This window comes from Sardina pilchardus, chromosome 2 (genome assembly GCF_963854185.1).
Source record: "Sardina pilchardus chromosome 2, fSarPil1.1, whole genome shotgun sequence".
Lineage (NCBI taxonomy): Eukaryota > Metazoa > Chordata > Actinopteri > Clupeiformes > Clupeidae > Sardina > Sardina pilchardus.
In genome coordinates, this window is record NC_084995.1 from 6,555,933 (window position 1) to 6,571,772 (window position 15,840).

The 15,840-nt window shown below is 44.5% G+C and overlaps 1 protein-coding gene across 7 annotated transcripts; it reads right to left on the bottom strand.

Moving 5' to 3' along the window:
• Window positions 1–4: 4 nt before the first annotated feature.
• Window positions 5–12,196, bottom strand: eef1da (eukaryotic translation elongation factor 1 delta a (guanine nucleotide exchange protein)). 7 transcript variants are annotated; one of them, XM_062517371.1, is made up of 10 exons: window positions 12,075–12,137; window positions 11,182–11,239; window positions 8,895–9,021; window positions 6,493–6,570; window positions 4,465–4,536; window positions 2,813–2,903; window positions 1,954–2,057; window positions 1,435–1,635; window positions 723–917; window positions 5–133 (listed from the first exon to the last, which is right to left on the bottom strand). In XM_062517371.1, exons 3-10 carry the CDS (start codon window positions 9,009–9,011, stop codon window positions 95–97), a joined length of 897 nt encoding a protein of 298 aa, XP_062373355.1. In that variant the 5' UTR covers window positions 9,012–9,021; window positions 11,182–11,239; window positions 12,075–12,137; the 3' UTR covers window positions 5–94. The 7 variants fall into 7 exon arrangements, with proteins under 7 accessions (XP_062373355.1, XP_062373354.1, XP_062373358.1 ...); XM_062517370.1 differs by lacking the exon at window positions 11,182–11,239 and having other exon boundaries at window positions 12,075–12,196; XM_062517374.1 differs by lacking the exon at window positions 6,493–6,570 and having other exon boundaries at window positions 12,075–12,135.
• Between the last annotated feature and the right edge of the window lie 3,644 nt (window positions 12,197–15,840).

The following is a 15,840-nucleotide window of genomic DNA, read 5'->3' on the forward strand; positions in this document are numbered from 1 at the left end:
TACATTCTTAACGCAAAACTGTTTTTATTTGAAACCGTTCAAACTGAAAGCAGCAAACATCCCAGCACAGCACACCAATCCGGACCAAGGAGCCTCAGATCTTGTTGAAGGCAGCAACATCCACACTTTGGACCTGAAATAGCCACACAGACCAATCAGTTAGATTGGACCAGTTTTCTACCTTGGATAACTTTTTTGCTTAACTGAATATATTACTAAGTAGGATTTTGTTAGATAATTCCACTAATTTACAAAACAATTTATGAATCAATTGCTCCATTCAATTAGGAGTTCTCTCTGTGGCCTTCTATAATTAGACCAAAATGCCATGGCATGTTTGGTAAGTGTCACTATACAAACTAAAGCAGCTGCTTACTTTGCAGAGATTTTGTGAATTTTAGGGCAGGATCAACATAATCCGGACTATTATTGGGATTTAAAATCCAGATTTCAGCCAAGAATTTAATGGAAACACCAAGCATTTAATCCTGGCTACAGGTAGGAGTAAAATATCCTAAAACATATATCTGGTATCAGATTCACCTTAAATGGCCAAGTTTGGAAACAAATTCACACACTTGTTTAATGACACTTACCTCTGGACTCTTAACAAAATACACTTAATAAACAAACAATATATAAAATATCCATTTTGTCCACACCTCTTGATTCTGTCTACACCGAAGTTTGACTAATCATCCAAGGAAACAGATGGTACTCACGTAGTCCTCGAACTGGGTGATCTCCTCCTCCAGGTAGTCTGTGCCCACCTTGTCGTCCTCCACCACGCAGTTGATCTGCAGCTTCTTGATGCCGTAGCCCACGGGCACCAGCTTAGAGGCGCCCCACAGGAGCCCGTCTGTCTGGACAGAGCGCACACACTCCTCCAACTTGGCCATGTCCGTCTCGTCGTCCCACTGGGAGGCAGAGAAGGCCACACACACACACACACACACACACACGTCAAAACACTGCTTCCCTCACACAACACAGATGTGCCTCGTTTGCACTCACACACAACAAACAAATACAGAGACGCCCACATACACACAGTCAAAACACTCGGTTGGCTGCTTCAAGACCATGCATAATATATGAGAGTGTGAGATAATCCTCAGAGTCCAGATTCTCCAGCTTAAGGAAGCTCTGCAGGCAGGCTAGTGCTTTTACAGCTTTAGGAGAATGACCCTGTTTGTTTGTTAGCACGCACAAACACACAGTGTCAGATGATCAGTGTTTTTGCACTACTGTATCTATCATTCACGCTCCAAAGCACAATGCATTTGACAGAGACCGATATATACACACACACACACAGACAGAGAAGAAACATACAAAACGAAAACAAATGCATCTTATTTCAGATAAAACACAACACAACAGCTGCAGCAAGTGCTGCGCCAGAACGGGGAGAATAATACTGCTGCCACATACGGGCTTGACGTCGAGCAGGATGGAGGACTTGGCGATGAGCACGGGCTTCTTGGCCTTCTTTTCAGTGTACGCCTTCACCCTCTCTGCCTTGAGGCGCTCTGCCTCCTCATCGTCGTCGTCGTCGCCGAACAGGTCCAAGTCATCGTCGTCCTCCTCCTCCTCTTTCACTTCAACCTTCTTGGGTGCCTGGACAACCACGGTCTGTACAAGACATGGACAGAATAGAAAAATAATGATTTACATTTCTGAATAGGGAATCAGGGTTCCCACACATCATATTCGAGACCTTTTCAAGACCTTTCCAGGCCCGACTACCTGATAATTCAAGGAACTAATGCAGCATAGAAAAACATTATATATTGACTACGATGACTACTCATAGGCCCCTTCTCCAACTCAATCCACCTCCCACATCCAGGGCAGAGGTGGAAGAGGAACTCGTTGCATGACGTGCGAGGCTCCAAGTTGCTGGCCCACAGGCTGATGCTGCTGGCGAGGGTCCTGGCTCGGGAGACTCACCTTGGCGGCTTGTGCGTAGGATGGCGAAGCGGTAGGTTTGGCCTTCTCCAGCACGGTGAGGCGCGACTCCATCTTGGACATCATGGATCTCAGGTCGTTCACAGCTGCTCAGAGCAACAGGGAGAAAGAGGGCGGCACAGAGTTCAACACACATATTCATTAACAAGCTCTTAAGGCTGGATTACTGGATTTAAAAGCAACATGACATTCAGCACAGACACTTTCCTTGACCTTACACACAAACCTTGCCATATGACAGCTGCATCCACATCAAAACACAATCCAACTCATGGGATATAAATTCAGATATATTCGCAACTATTCACATTCAGCCCAAACACACACAGGATTCTGGATGATGTGGCTAAAAAATGCACTGCAATAAAATGGTCGCTTGTAATATCATGTATATGACAGAAAATAGAATAATAATTTAAAAAAAGTCCCTTCACATGGCTCCTTCAACAGTATTATGTTGCATCAACATCCTCTGTTGTCTAAAGGTCTACTCGCTTCTAATATCACTGCTTTTACGACCACTCAGATCCAACAGAATTAAACATAGCTCCTTTATAACTGTATGTTGATGCGTCATTCATTGCACATTATCTACACATATGACCATGACCACCTGTTTATGAACCAGAGGGAGAGAATGCTAGAGGATTGATCATGCCACCAATGCTTCCTTATGAAATTCCGGGATACTTTCAAACTGATGCATTTCACTGAAACCACTGAACATTCTATCCAACACTTTAATTATTGCCATTGATTAAGGTGTCAACTGCAATATATCTCGCTATCGTTTTATCACCCAGACCCGTTGGATTCACATCAAACACACACACACACACACCTTTGTGCAAACTCTGGTTCTCCATCTCCAGACTCTTCATGCGTGACACCAGGTCTGTCTGGTCTCCGCCCCCTGTGCTGCTCGATGAGGTCTATTGACAAACAAAGCCAAATATGAGCATTCAGTAAACACACACAAATACATAAAGAATGTATGCATGGGGATGGGGAGGCGGAGGGATGTGTATGAGGCGTATGGGGAGGGGATGGGAAGGGTGATAAGTGATACAAATCAAAACAGTAATGGAGAGGGGGTGGGAAGGGGGGGGAGAGAGAGAGAGAGAGAGAGAGAGAGAGAGAGAGAGAGAGAGAGAGAGAGAGAGAGAGAGAGAGAGAGAGAGAGAGAGAGAGAGAGTGTGTGTGTGTGTGGGGGTCACTCAATGATAAGACTGATAACACAAAGTGACATGCAAGACTGGCCATGTGGCAACCAATAACACCATGCTTCAGTTGCAGTGGCCTATTTGGAATCAGAAAAAGGCCAGACTTGTAAAAGGAGCATGGCAATGATCCAGTAAATTAAAAAATAAAATAAATGAACCAACATGCTGAAAATCAATTTACGTAATCACTTACACGCTTACTCTTAGAGTGGGACTCAAGATTGCATTGAAGAGAGTACACAACAGTAAATATTTGATGTGCAAGTCACACAACATCAGGCCACATACTAGAACAGTCTTTTCGACACTGGTTCAGATGAATGTAGCAGCGAGCTCTGCTAGTAAATCCTTCACTTGTTTGTATGTTTGTAAATGCCACAACTGACCCGTACAGTCAGAGGATCATTAGCGGAGCAGCAAAATTAACATTATATTCTCACAAAGGCTCAAAAAAGCCTTTAAAGCCAAATATATGTGTGTATAGTGATTAGAGCTGACGCAACCAGGTCTGCACTCATGGACCCGACCTGGAGAAAACCCCTAAGATGTCTGAACCAATGAGACTGGGTCTGGTATGAGGGCCAATGTTTTCAGGTCATCACCGTTTCACACAGTCAAACACATTCATTTATCAGTAAATCACTTTACGGGTAACACTATATGAGACACACCCTTAAAAATAAATAAATAATAAACAAATAATTAAAAACAAAACAAACAAACAAACAAACAAAACAACTCCAAGTGTCAGTATGGCTTTGAAAGGTCTCCACGGCTAGTCTCCAATACCTCCCACAAACACTTCGGGGAGAGCATGCAGTCAGTCTGTGAGCCACTCCACCCACCCACCAGCACCTCCTCTTCCCTGAGACCACAGGCAGCAGAGCAGAGCGGAGCAGAGCGGAGCAGAGCAGAGCAGAGGTCCTCCTCCTCCTCCTCCTCCTCCCCCGCTGCCTCCGACTCTGCTGCTGGGACACCCTGCCGGTGCCCACGTGGTCAGGTGCACTCAGCGGTGCCACACGAGGTTGGCAAGAGGCTGCCCGCTCGAGGCAGGCGGTGGGTGTCATGGGGCAACAACGGGGGAGTGGATGAGGCAGCACGCCTTCTGGCCACGAGCTGGGACACACACACACACACACACACACACACACACACGTGCAGTTAGCAGCCCACACCCTCCTCTTCGTCTTCCTGCGTCTCTGCCATTTGCACAGGCAGCTGGTGAGGAGGGGAGGGGGCTTGGCTGGTGAGCAGGCCGGGGGGGACTTACGGTCCGATTGCGGCGCTGCTGCTGCTTTTGGGGGCGAGACTGACCCCGGCCTGGCTGCAGTGCGGTCTTCAGCTACGGTTCATTTACACACAACCATTCAACAGGACATTTACAGGGAGGACAAAGAGATGACACACTATTGGACCCACTATAGGAAAAGGCTGCAAATGTAATAAGGTGTAAGGGGAGCTGAGGAAAGAACAGGTTTAACAGATTTAACATCACAATAAATGAAAACATTTACAACTGTTACACTACAATACATTACTATTACTACATTACAATTTTGAGGGTTTTTTTTACACAATATAACACTAGAGCATGTAATTAATAAAAGTCAAAACATTGAGTTTGTTTAAAAACAGAGTTTAACACAGTCCAGTCTCTCCCCAAAAGATTGAAGGCTGAAAAGATTATCAAGAGCGTGATGTATGCCATACCGCACATAGTGTCCTCTCACATCACAACACAACTCAACACAACACAACACAACACACACAGGACAGCACATCACATGCACACAGTATGAACACAGCTACAGAACCATCCACCATGTTACATAAACCACACACACACACAGTCAGAGATCACAAGCATGCATATTCTAATGTAGTCGGACCATGCAGCCACAGTGGGAGGCCCATAATGGAGCGCCACCATGGAGATGCCGACCCTTCTCTGCAGTCATGCCACGGTTGGGGTCACAAGGCACTACAGACGCAAGGTCCACTACTGCACGCTCTACCCAGCCCTTGAGTGTGCGTGTGAGTATGCACGTGTGTGATCAAGACAAGCGGTTAATATGAGGGCTAAAACCCAATCCCATTCTCCTCGCAACATTCACTATATTGCTGGATGGTCCACTGATGGAACCAAGGGCATATTTCACGTTTCTGGAATAGAGACAAATCTGGGTTAGAAGAGATATTTGGCTTGGATTTATTGGGAGAATGAAGCCATGGGGCTCTTATATTACGAGGCGCAACACTTGCTTTGGGTTAACCTACCTAGCTTTGTCCCCATACTACAAATACACCCCCGAAGATGTTGGGAGATAACTGACTATCAATTTGTGCTTTATTGCACACAATTCACAGCCACTCCCTGGAGCACCAATCACTGTATGGGATTTTTCCCAGAATTCAACTTGATCTTATCTAGGGAAGGGGTGTAATGACTATGCGGACAAAGATTTGACAAATTGATTAAAAAAAAAAAAAAAAAAAAAAAAAAGGATTAGTTGATGCCAAGTTTTACTTTTGGTTGAGTGGAAATTGAGACATATTTCACACAGACATAATAAAGCCCCAGTCAAGTGGAACATGATGCTAAATTATGTGACGGTCTAGATCACATAAAAGCTGATTCCGTGACAATTTGCAAAGATCAAAGCAACTGCCTGAAGAACTGACTCCATCATGAGAAAGGAGGAAAGGAGACGCCATGTCTGTGGCATGAGCAGAGCAGCAGTCCCTCCAACCTTGCATCTGGCAGTACCTGTGGCCTTGCAACCGGACAAGGACCTACACATTGCAGTTAAACAGGTGTTAGCAGTGTTAGACTTACAAAAGGGGGTACGTGGGAATATTCATTTAATAGGATTAAATCAAACTGCAACCATTGGTAGAAATGGTTGCAGAGGTTAAAATTGTATCCAAGTAAAAGGTAGGGGAAAAAGTTGTTTGGTGCTTTTTTCACTAAGTATTTTTTTTACAATCCAACACGCAGGACAGGGGACGTAATGCAGGATGAGATTCCCAGTCACAAGCTTATGCTACTGGGCTTTACTGACTGGGGGGGTCTAAAGCGGTCTTCTGACCCGAGTTAGACATTCTTGGCTGCGGCATTAAAACACATTGGGGAAGGAAGTCTCAACACTGCTTTTTTCAGTACTCAAATCCATTCGGGAAGGGTTCCATCACAAAAAAATATATAAATAAAAATGATAAAGAAATACGTAGCCTATATGAACGTACACGTCTGATTAGGGATTTTGTTTGATCTGACTATGAAGGGAACGGTACTCACTCCGGCTAGGGATTTCTGGATATTCTGGCGGGCTTTAGCAATGTCCTGCAGGATGGCACTAGCTTCTCTCTCCTGAGGCTGAGAGGGGAGGAGGTACAGTGGAGAGGGGAGGAGGGGGCAGAGATGGGGGGAGGGGTCAAACAGGCAGGCAAAGCCAGATAGAAAGAGAGAGGGCAGGCAAACACACACACGCTCATACACACACACACACACACACACACACACACATATATACATACATGTACACACGCGCACGCAAATACACACACACACACACACACACACACACTCAAACGTATATAGACACACCCGCACATGTATGCGCACACACACACACGCACACACACTGAGAGAGAGAACAAGAGTTGAGAAGCTTCTTCTGCATATTTCAACTGATATATGCTAGCATTGCTAGAAAGCAAAGAGAAGGAAGAGAGCGCAGGCGAAGGACACTGGGGGCATACTGCACAAGGCTCTGTGGCCTCTAGCGGGCCCTGGGGCCTTAACCCCACTCATAGCCTGACTTACCATTACACCTGGCAACAGACGGTCTAAGCCCAGCAACTCCTTACCCCTACAACTCTTGCCAGTTTAAGCACCCCTAAGCCTCTTCTAGTTCATTTCCTGCTTCATAGACAAATATAACGTAACAAATGTCAAGTATGAATACCTTCTGTTCAGATGTTAACTGAACTCCTGGGTTCTAAATTCTGCCCCGACACCGCAGCCACCTACCCCTGCTGAAAGCACACCTGATTAAACGCCACGGGCATCAGTAGGCTCTGGGTTAGCCAAGAGTCACCTGGGGCCTAGACTACGAAGCAAGCTCAACACACTCGGGGCATCTTTTCAGTTAGCTTCACGAACAGCAACAACCGCAGGCATGGATATATTGCTGCCCAATCTTTCAAGGAGAATTTTCAAGGAGAATCGATTTTTCACATAGATCTGTTTGTCGCGGTCACGAGGACTGACCCTAAAAAAAGACAAAACAAAAACCTGAAAACAATTGGTTGTACCTAGCTCCAGTTGCCAGGAAGCTACCGTGCTACACCCTGGAGGCATGTTCATGAGCCACCATGTTCATGCCCCCATTGCTGATAGACATTAGTTAGATATTGCAATAAAGATTTTTGTGGTGTGCAACTCAATTTTGGCACCATTCTTTAGGCTGCAACAGCATCTTTTAGCAAAGGTAACTGATAAAAAGTATGTGATGCTATTAGAATATGCTTTTATACGGTAGGTGGGATGTTTCTATACATTCTGACCGGTTACCTTGAGTTCCGTGGGCAACTTAAGTGACCATGGCAATCAGGGTTTATTAACGGTTTAAAGAACAAAAACTACCAAAATAGAGGTCAATAAAAGTCCATAGGCTTGGAAAATGACCCGCCCACATAGTGCTTCCCCAAGCCCCTTATAGGACAAATATGGTGTCAAGTCTCCCCTGTGTAATAGGCTCTCTAAACCACCTGTCAAACATGGAGCCTAAATTATGTCGATAGCAATGTGCATTGGTTACGCTTTTACCAAGCTTAAATCAAGGAAAATGTCTGTGCCCGTAGTTAGGCCCTCAGACATTTTTGAAGATCTTGTGTTATACACTTCTATCAATTTGCGGTCGACGCCTAAATTCAAGCACAGTGCTTTTAACGGTTAGCTTTGATATCTAATGAGCTTTGATTTAAGCTTTAGGGCTGCTATGCAGATAAAGCTTAGGCTTTTGTGCCACCAGCCAAAATCAATCAACATGAAGGGAATGGCATTTTTGAGAGGAACTTCATCTACCGTTTTTGTAGATCACTCTTATTGGTTAGAATTTAGCGGAGACACATTGGGACACTGAAACGGGAAATGTTAAAAATGGTTTTGCTCAGAACGTATAGAAATGAAAGTCATTTTTAGTCTTTGGTGGCAATTTACCAACCAACAATGAACCACCGGTGTGAATACCCAGGATTTTAGAAGTTATCAGAGGAACCCCAAACAGGGCTCCCAATGTAAGTCTTTTCCCTCACTTTGGGAACCCTGCCCAAATTTCTGCTTCATAGTACAGGCCCCAGGTGAGCTGAGGAGTTGGATCACGTAAGCAGAACAGGGAAAGATTCAACATGCAGAGAACAGAACAGGGGCAGTGCTGAGAACCACTGCCATCACCAAGTTTTGGATGAAAGCGATGTTTAACTTGTTGTGAACTTGTTACCCCACCCCCACCACAATCACACTCACAGGAAAAGCCCAACACATTCATACGTCTCTTGTGAGGTGCGTGAGGTGTATTCAGTAGGAAGCTAGCGATGGAGCAGGCGTGTGACTCATCTCCCTTTGGGGCGAAGACGAGAGTCGAGAAGCGTGCAGTGCGGAGCAGCGTGGAGCGGAGAGAAGGGCAGGAGTCGTACCGGCTGTGCCGAGTGGGTGATGCCGTTCATGCCCTCGTAGAAGCGCCGCTCTGCCTCGTCATACCTGGGCTTGTCGAACCAGACACTGTCCTGCATCAGGCACTGGAGTCCACTCATGGCGACGGTTCTACACAGAGAGAAAATCCCAAAAAGAGATACTGAGTTCCAAATTCAACAGAAACCATCAACGTGAACGAGATACAGCATTGAACTGCAATGACTTCATACAAGCACTCAAAGATGCAGAACACAGATGCATACGTGGACAACTGGGGTAAACGTCCTAAATATACCAACTGTATGCTTCCTTAAATTGTACTCAACTGTTTATCAATTTGAAGTTTGCAAAAAGTAAACCACGCACAAAGACAAGTTTGAAAAGGAAAAAATGTAAATATCACATCAAGCAACCATGTATTAATAACAAGAAGGATCTCATACATCAATCAGTATGGATCTACTAATAACATCTCAATCTATAGTAGCAACCAACATTTGGCAAGAGACCTCTTAAAATCCACGCTGTAACTTTTAGAGTTTATGTTTTAAATTTACCAGCAGTTACTTTCATCTTAAAACTTTATTAAGTAACAGTTATGTCCAACATTACCGTCAGTTTACACCAAACTAGTTCTCAAACTATTACAAGTTACAACGGACACAAAAATAAATAAATAAAGTAAAAAGAAACCACATGATGTGACAAATACAGATTAGACAAACTATTTAATCAGTTAAGCTAGAGCTCCAATGCACGTCATCACAGCACAAAAAACAGGCATGGCAGAAAAAAAAAGTGTCAAGTTAAAAAACAAAACAAAAACTTTAAACAGAAATAGTCTCTCCATGCGCAGGGTACTTTGCGTACTTTGCGTACTTTCCAGGGTTCCTCTGATGAGTGCGCTCGGTCTCTGAGGACCCTCTGCTTCGGCCTCCTCGGCCCACCCCTGATCCCTCGTACACCCTCGCCTGCTTTGGCTCCGATGACGAGCGGTAGTGCGTGCGGGTTGGATACTGGCGGCCACGGCCTCTATTGTAACTGCCTCCGCGGCCTCCCTGGTGGTGATTATTCTCCTCTAGGTCGCCACGGTGCTGCGCAGCACTGGAACTGTAGTTGGTTGCGGCACCGGCAGCAGGGTTCCGCCTGGACCGGAACACCAGGGCCCGGGGCACGCGCTCCCTTGGGGAAGAGGTCGTCGGGGGGGAACTGGACTGCCAGGTCTGGAAGGAGCCATCAGCCTCGTACATGCTGCGGTTTGCCCATGAGCCAGCTGAGGGTGACGAGGGGCTGAAAGGGGCTGCCTCGGCCCTCAGGCTGGCTCGCTCCGGCTCCGCTGCAGCCTGGCTCTCTGAGTGGGTACGTCGGCGGCGCCCCACGTGCAGGTGGTCTCCGTTCAGGGTGGGGTTGATGAGCATTGGGCCATTCCCTGGCCGAAAGCCTCCCCCTCTGGGCCCATTTGAGCCAGTGCCGCCCCTCTGCCCAAAATCGGGTCGGGGCAAATCCCTCTGAGCGCACATCTGGTGTTCTCCAGCATATCAAGCAGGTGAGGCGAAAAAAGAAAGCGAGATGTAGGAACATTCAAGCAAATTAGTCTTGAGTTCATGTTAGTCATCTCCAAGATGGCCACAAGTCAATCATAAACTTTGGACGCACAACAGCCAGGGGATCGTGTTAAATGAGGGCTAGTCTTGGTCGGGCAGCATGGGACATTGATGCAAGTCCCCACAAAGCTTGCAGTCATTGGCCTTAGAAGTAAAGCTTGGGAGCAGAGCCTGGGATTCAATCTCATAACACCAATGAAAACATGACATCTAAAATGCTGTTAAACAAGACATCTAGAAGACAACTGAACATCAGAATAAATTTGACATATCCTCTGAAGTTCTTAATTTAAGATTTAAGTTCTAGTAAAGCATGAAATAAAATTCCAGCAGGTCAGCGCCACAGAAGACCATAACAAGGCAAGAAATTCCAAAAAAACATGGATTAGTGGTGTTTTCGATCATCCTTTTCAAAGAACACAGGTCACACAAGGTTCAATCCAAGCACAAAAAAAAAAAGATGCAGCAAGACATTTAACTTCCTGTTTCAGGCAATACACAACAGTGATCATCAACAGTAGCCCAGACAGATAAAAAATCACTGTAAATCTAAGGGGAGTGAGAACGCAGTCCAGCTAACCACAAAACATAATGAGCACATTTCACACAAAAGTTGAGAGCAATGGAATTCTCACAGGCCGGATGCAATCACCATCACAAAACAGCCACATTGTTCATCACTAACCTTGCAAAGTGTACAGTAACAATGATGCAGACAAGGTGCTTTGAGGGTCTCCTCTGAACTTTACATTATGAGCAATGGAAAAAGATGAGGGAACATTGTTGAGGGGAGGAGACATAGTAGAGAACTGGGAATGCTTAAATAGCAGATATTAAACTCGACATTATTAATCAATATTGGTTATGTCCAAATTGTGATATCAAGTGTGAAAACGTAAGCGGATGTCAGTTACGACCATAGCCAGTCTACAATCAGATGTCAAGACAATCTCAGAACTCATAACCTAATCGGCAGTCATATGGTGCGGCAGAGGTACGTTAACCTAAAAGCTGACGTAAGGTTCAACCCTAGGAAAAAGTCAAATGGTGTCTGTCAGTACTATGTCGGAGTTTTGATTTTCTTAACTTTTGCACGCAGCTTACTATGAGGGCAGGCGACGCAGAAAGTCGATAGGCTATCCATAGAAAATAAAAATGTCAAGATAAAAATGTCAGCCCAACTCATTCAAAGTCATGCTGTTTAAATATGATACGACGGCTAGTTAGCTATCTAGCTATCAGGACACCATGCTAGACCACTGATTGTAGAGGCGATTCTTTGTCTATGGTTATGACTATTTCGGTGAAGGTGCACATCTCAACTAGATGTTATTAACCATGGGCCGTGCATTTTTACCTTAGAATAAGCCAAGACCTAAAGGTGGTAACTTTCTAGTAAGCTAGCTAGATATGCTAGCTAGCATAGAGAGGTACTAGCATAGACGCTGTTGAAAGACTTGCTTCTCGGCCACGTGGCGCTACAACAGTGAGATCGAAAGAGACACAAATAGCAAATCGGAGAAATTAAGTCAGGCGTTTCCACCACGCCATTAATAATTCAAGTCTCTTTTCACTCACTTTGAGATTTGCGATTTTAGCGGCCGGTGTTCTGTGGGCAACCTCACTTCAGCACTTCGCTGGACCAAAAGAGACAGATGAAAGCTACTCGGCCAGAATTATTTGCGGAAAAGGGGTGATCAAATACATGAATATCTGCATTCGCCAATATTTCGGTTGCATTCATAAAGAATATTTACACAATATATGGCCAATTAAACATTTATGAGGCGACTCCGGTCAAGGCTAACAAAATATATTGTTTATTCACAGAAATGTTATAGTTGAAATGGTACGCTCCATAATACAATCGCACCTCGCATTTGAGGCCCGCCCACTCAACCAGGGGCCCAATAGGACCCAATTAAACACAATATTCATAATGGGTTTTAAATCATGAGTGATTAAAGAATGATTTCAGTATCTTTCTAACGAATGAATTGTTAGGATGCTCAGATCGACAGTCTACTAATGTAAATAGCATCTGTACCACTTGACTTGAGTTGACTTCAAGAGTAGCCTACAGCAGGCCTTAGATTTTCAATTCAGTGAAGTATCGCCTAAAACCTTGATTTTGTAGGTCCATGGCTTTAAGTTCGCACATGTTGGTTATGGGCACGCACAACAGTGAATAAAACAAACAAACAAAAAACATTGTTAAAGAATAGGACTAACAGAAAATATGAAGATAGGATGTCAATATCAAACATGAGAAAGTTGGATTGTTTGGGCTGATGCTGTGCCAGACACACCCGATTTAGCCTACACCAGATGTGTTTGCGACTGCGCGTCAGTTCTGTTAAGGCACATGTGGTTGCTCTTGGTTGAGGTAATGTTCTTAAGTTTTTGTTGTGGTTATCTGGGCTCAAGGCAACAGACCTATGATTTACAGCAGTGGTTCCCAACCTGGGGTCCGTGGACCCCAATAGGGGCCGCCAGAGATGGTAGGGGGTCTGCACAGTGTTGCCTGGGCTGAGGTTGTGAGATTACCAAAATGATATTTGCGCACATTAACACTTGGAGGTCTGGGGCCTTTTCAGGCACTTTGAGGCAGTCTGCTATGCCTTGAGATTTTTAAGTTTGTTTTTCATCTAATTAAAAACACCTATGCAAAAGTGGCACATATGGTTATATTCTAGAGGTCCTCCACAATAATTATATGAGACTAAAGTGGATGTAATGAAATTATTTGTTATTATAATTCAGTGTAAACACAATTATTTAAAAAACGATTTTCAAAGGTTAAAGGTCAAAGGTAAGTAATTCCCTTCAGGACTAAGCAAAACCCCTCCGCTGCGCGTCGGGGTTCAGTTCATCCTGTCGGGAATTCCGATAATGACTGTTTGGATCCTAGTGAATGCATTGGGCTAGCTAAGTGCTATCAAAGTTGCACCGCGCGGCAGAGCCAGTGAGTGCACGCATTGAAACATGAGAGGTATGTATCAACTCGTCTTAATTAAGCAAATAACATAGTTTAATATGAAAAACCGATGAAGTGTGCCTTTAACAGTAGGCTACGTGTTAAATAGGTCACCTCCACTTCAGTATCCTACGTTTTGGCGCCGTTGTGTGTTTCGATTAAAAATATATACTTAAGCCTACATGCCCACAAGCAGCGATGAGGAGACTAAGCGAAATTGCGCTGCAATAATGGACACGAACTGTAACAGGTTGGAGCAGGGGTGGGCAACTAATTTCCCCAAGAGGCCACATGAGAAACTGGACTGTTGAGGAGTGCCGATAGCCTGGAAAATCCAGACCCTGGTAATCTTTCAGATTAAGGGTCTGGCCATGAATAATGTAATGGCCCAACTAGAGGGGCGGCACCAAGCGTGCATTTGAAAATCTCACTCAATTGGATAACACGACCAGTGTTTACTGACTTTAAACGTTGCAGTGCTGTCGTCATCAGTTTAGCTCGCTTCTGGCCTGCCTTTATCAGATACACCGATTTGATTGGTAAGCTGCGATGCCTGGGGTAAATGTAACGTCCATCATAGACCTCTGAAGTTCGCCTACAAAAAGGATCCAAAGCTGCCATCTTTGCCCATATAAGGAGATCCGGGAGTTAAAGTTGCATGGTAAGTTAGCTCTGGGGTAGCAAAGATCAAAGTGTGCCGTCTTCACCTACAGAAGATCACAGTATCCACTAGACGGCAGTGGACAAAACTGTGTAGTGAAAAACGTCTGCATTTCCAATGTCATCATCCCCGCGAGAGTTTAACAGGTGCGATAGTTGAAAATCCCCATGTTATTTTCCCATAGAAAAAAATCTCAAGATACCGGATCTCCTTATTTGGGCAAAGATGGTGGCTTTTTTGTAGGGGAACTTCAGAGGCCAGAGTATCTTGCAGACACAATTCAAATTGTGCTCTCGCGAGAACTGGATTTCCAGGGTAGAGGGCCGAACTCAACTCAACTCTGAACTCAGTTTTTAACTGTATTCTGTTCTTTACATTAAGTGAATCTTAGGGCTGTGTATTGGCAAATATTTGGCGATACATATCACGATACATGGGTTTACAATCCAATATTGCAATATATTTCAATACTGTGCAAAAGGGGGGATCCAACATGGCGGCGAGCGAGTAGGTCACGTTAGAAGCAGCTCTCACTGCAAAACGCCCTAAAATCCTGTTTTTAGCTGTGTCATAACTCCATATCAAAATTGATAGCTATATTGCATTTAAAACGAGTTAATAATCTTAAATGGTGAATCGAAAGACGACAACTAAAAAGAATCCTGACAAAAAGGAAGAAAGGCCTGAAGAAGCTAAAATTTTGCTAGGCACAGAAGCTAGCATGGCTAATGAGGAAAGTGAGGTGATGAAAGCCATTTCTGATTTGAAAGATGTTTTCGCCTCCAAATTTGACGGTGTGCTGTCCGCCATACAGGACATTAAAACTGAAATTCGTGACTTTGGAGGGAGGATTTCTGAAGCGGAACATCGAATTAGCAGTACAGAAGATAACATGCAAAAGACGGTGCAAACTATGGAGAATCAAGTCGAGCTCCTCAACTCCAGAATTGAGGATTTGGAGAATAGAAATAGACGATGCAACCTACACCTGGTAAATCTCCCAGAAAAGGCAGAGGGGAACAATGCTGTCAGATTTCTGAAAGAATGGCTGCCGAGCGTGTTTGGAACATCAAGTCCACTTATGATTGAAAGAGCACATCGAATTGGCCCAAGGCGTGCAACCGAACAGAAATATCCCCGAGTGCTAATCATGAAGTTCCTCAACTTTCAAGACCGACAACGACTTATGAGGGCTGCCAGAGAAATGAAAACGGTAAAATACTAAGAACACAGAGTCATGTTTTTTCCGGATTTTTCTGCGGAGGTGCGCAAACAACGAAAGCAGTTTGAGGGCGTGAAAAAGCGTCTACAATCGCTGAACATCGAATACAGATTTGGATACCGAGCCAAATTGATCGTCTCCCGCAATGGACAAAATACCATCTGCAACTCGCCAGAGCCTTTATGTTAAAGGGATATTCCGCCATTTTTGGAAATACGCTCATTTTCCACCTCCCCTCGAGCAAAACAATCGATATTTACCTTGTTCCCGTTCATCCAGCCATTCTGTGAGTCTGGCGATACAACTTTTAGCTTCAGCCTAGCATAGATCACTGAATCGGATTAGACCATTAGCTTCTCGCCTGCTAGCTTCATGTTTAAAAGTGACTAAGATTTCTGATAATTTTCCCATTTAAAACGTGTCTCCTCTCAAGTTAGAAAGTGCAATAAGACCAACTGAAAATGAAACCTGGCGTTTTTCTAGG

Bases quoted from the DNA above. Each gene is read 5' to 3' on its own strand.
- eef1da (XM_062517370.1), bottom strand. From the start codon at position 9,011: ATGAGTGGACTCCAGTGCCTGATGCAGGACAGTGTCTGGTTCGACAAG. The intron at 918-1,434 runs GTATGTGGCAGC...TCTGCCTCCCAG, and splicing joins TCCTGCTCGACGTCAAGCCC to TGGGACGACGAGACGGACAT. The intron at 134-722 runs GTGAGTACCATC...TGGCTATTTCAG, and splicing joins TCACCCAGTTCGAGGACTAC to GTCCAAAGTGTGGATGTTGC.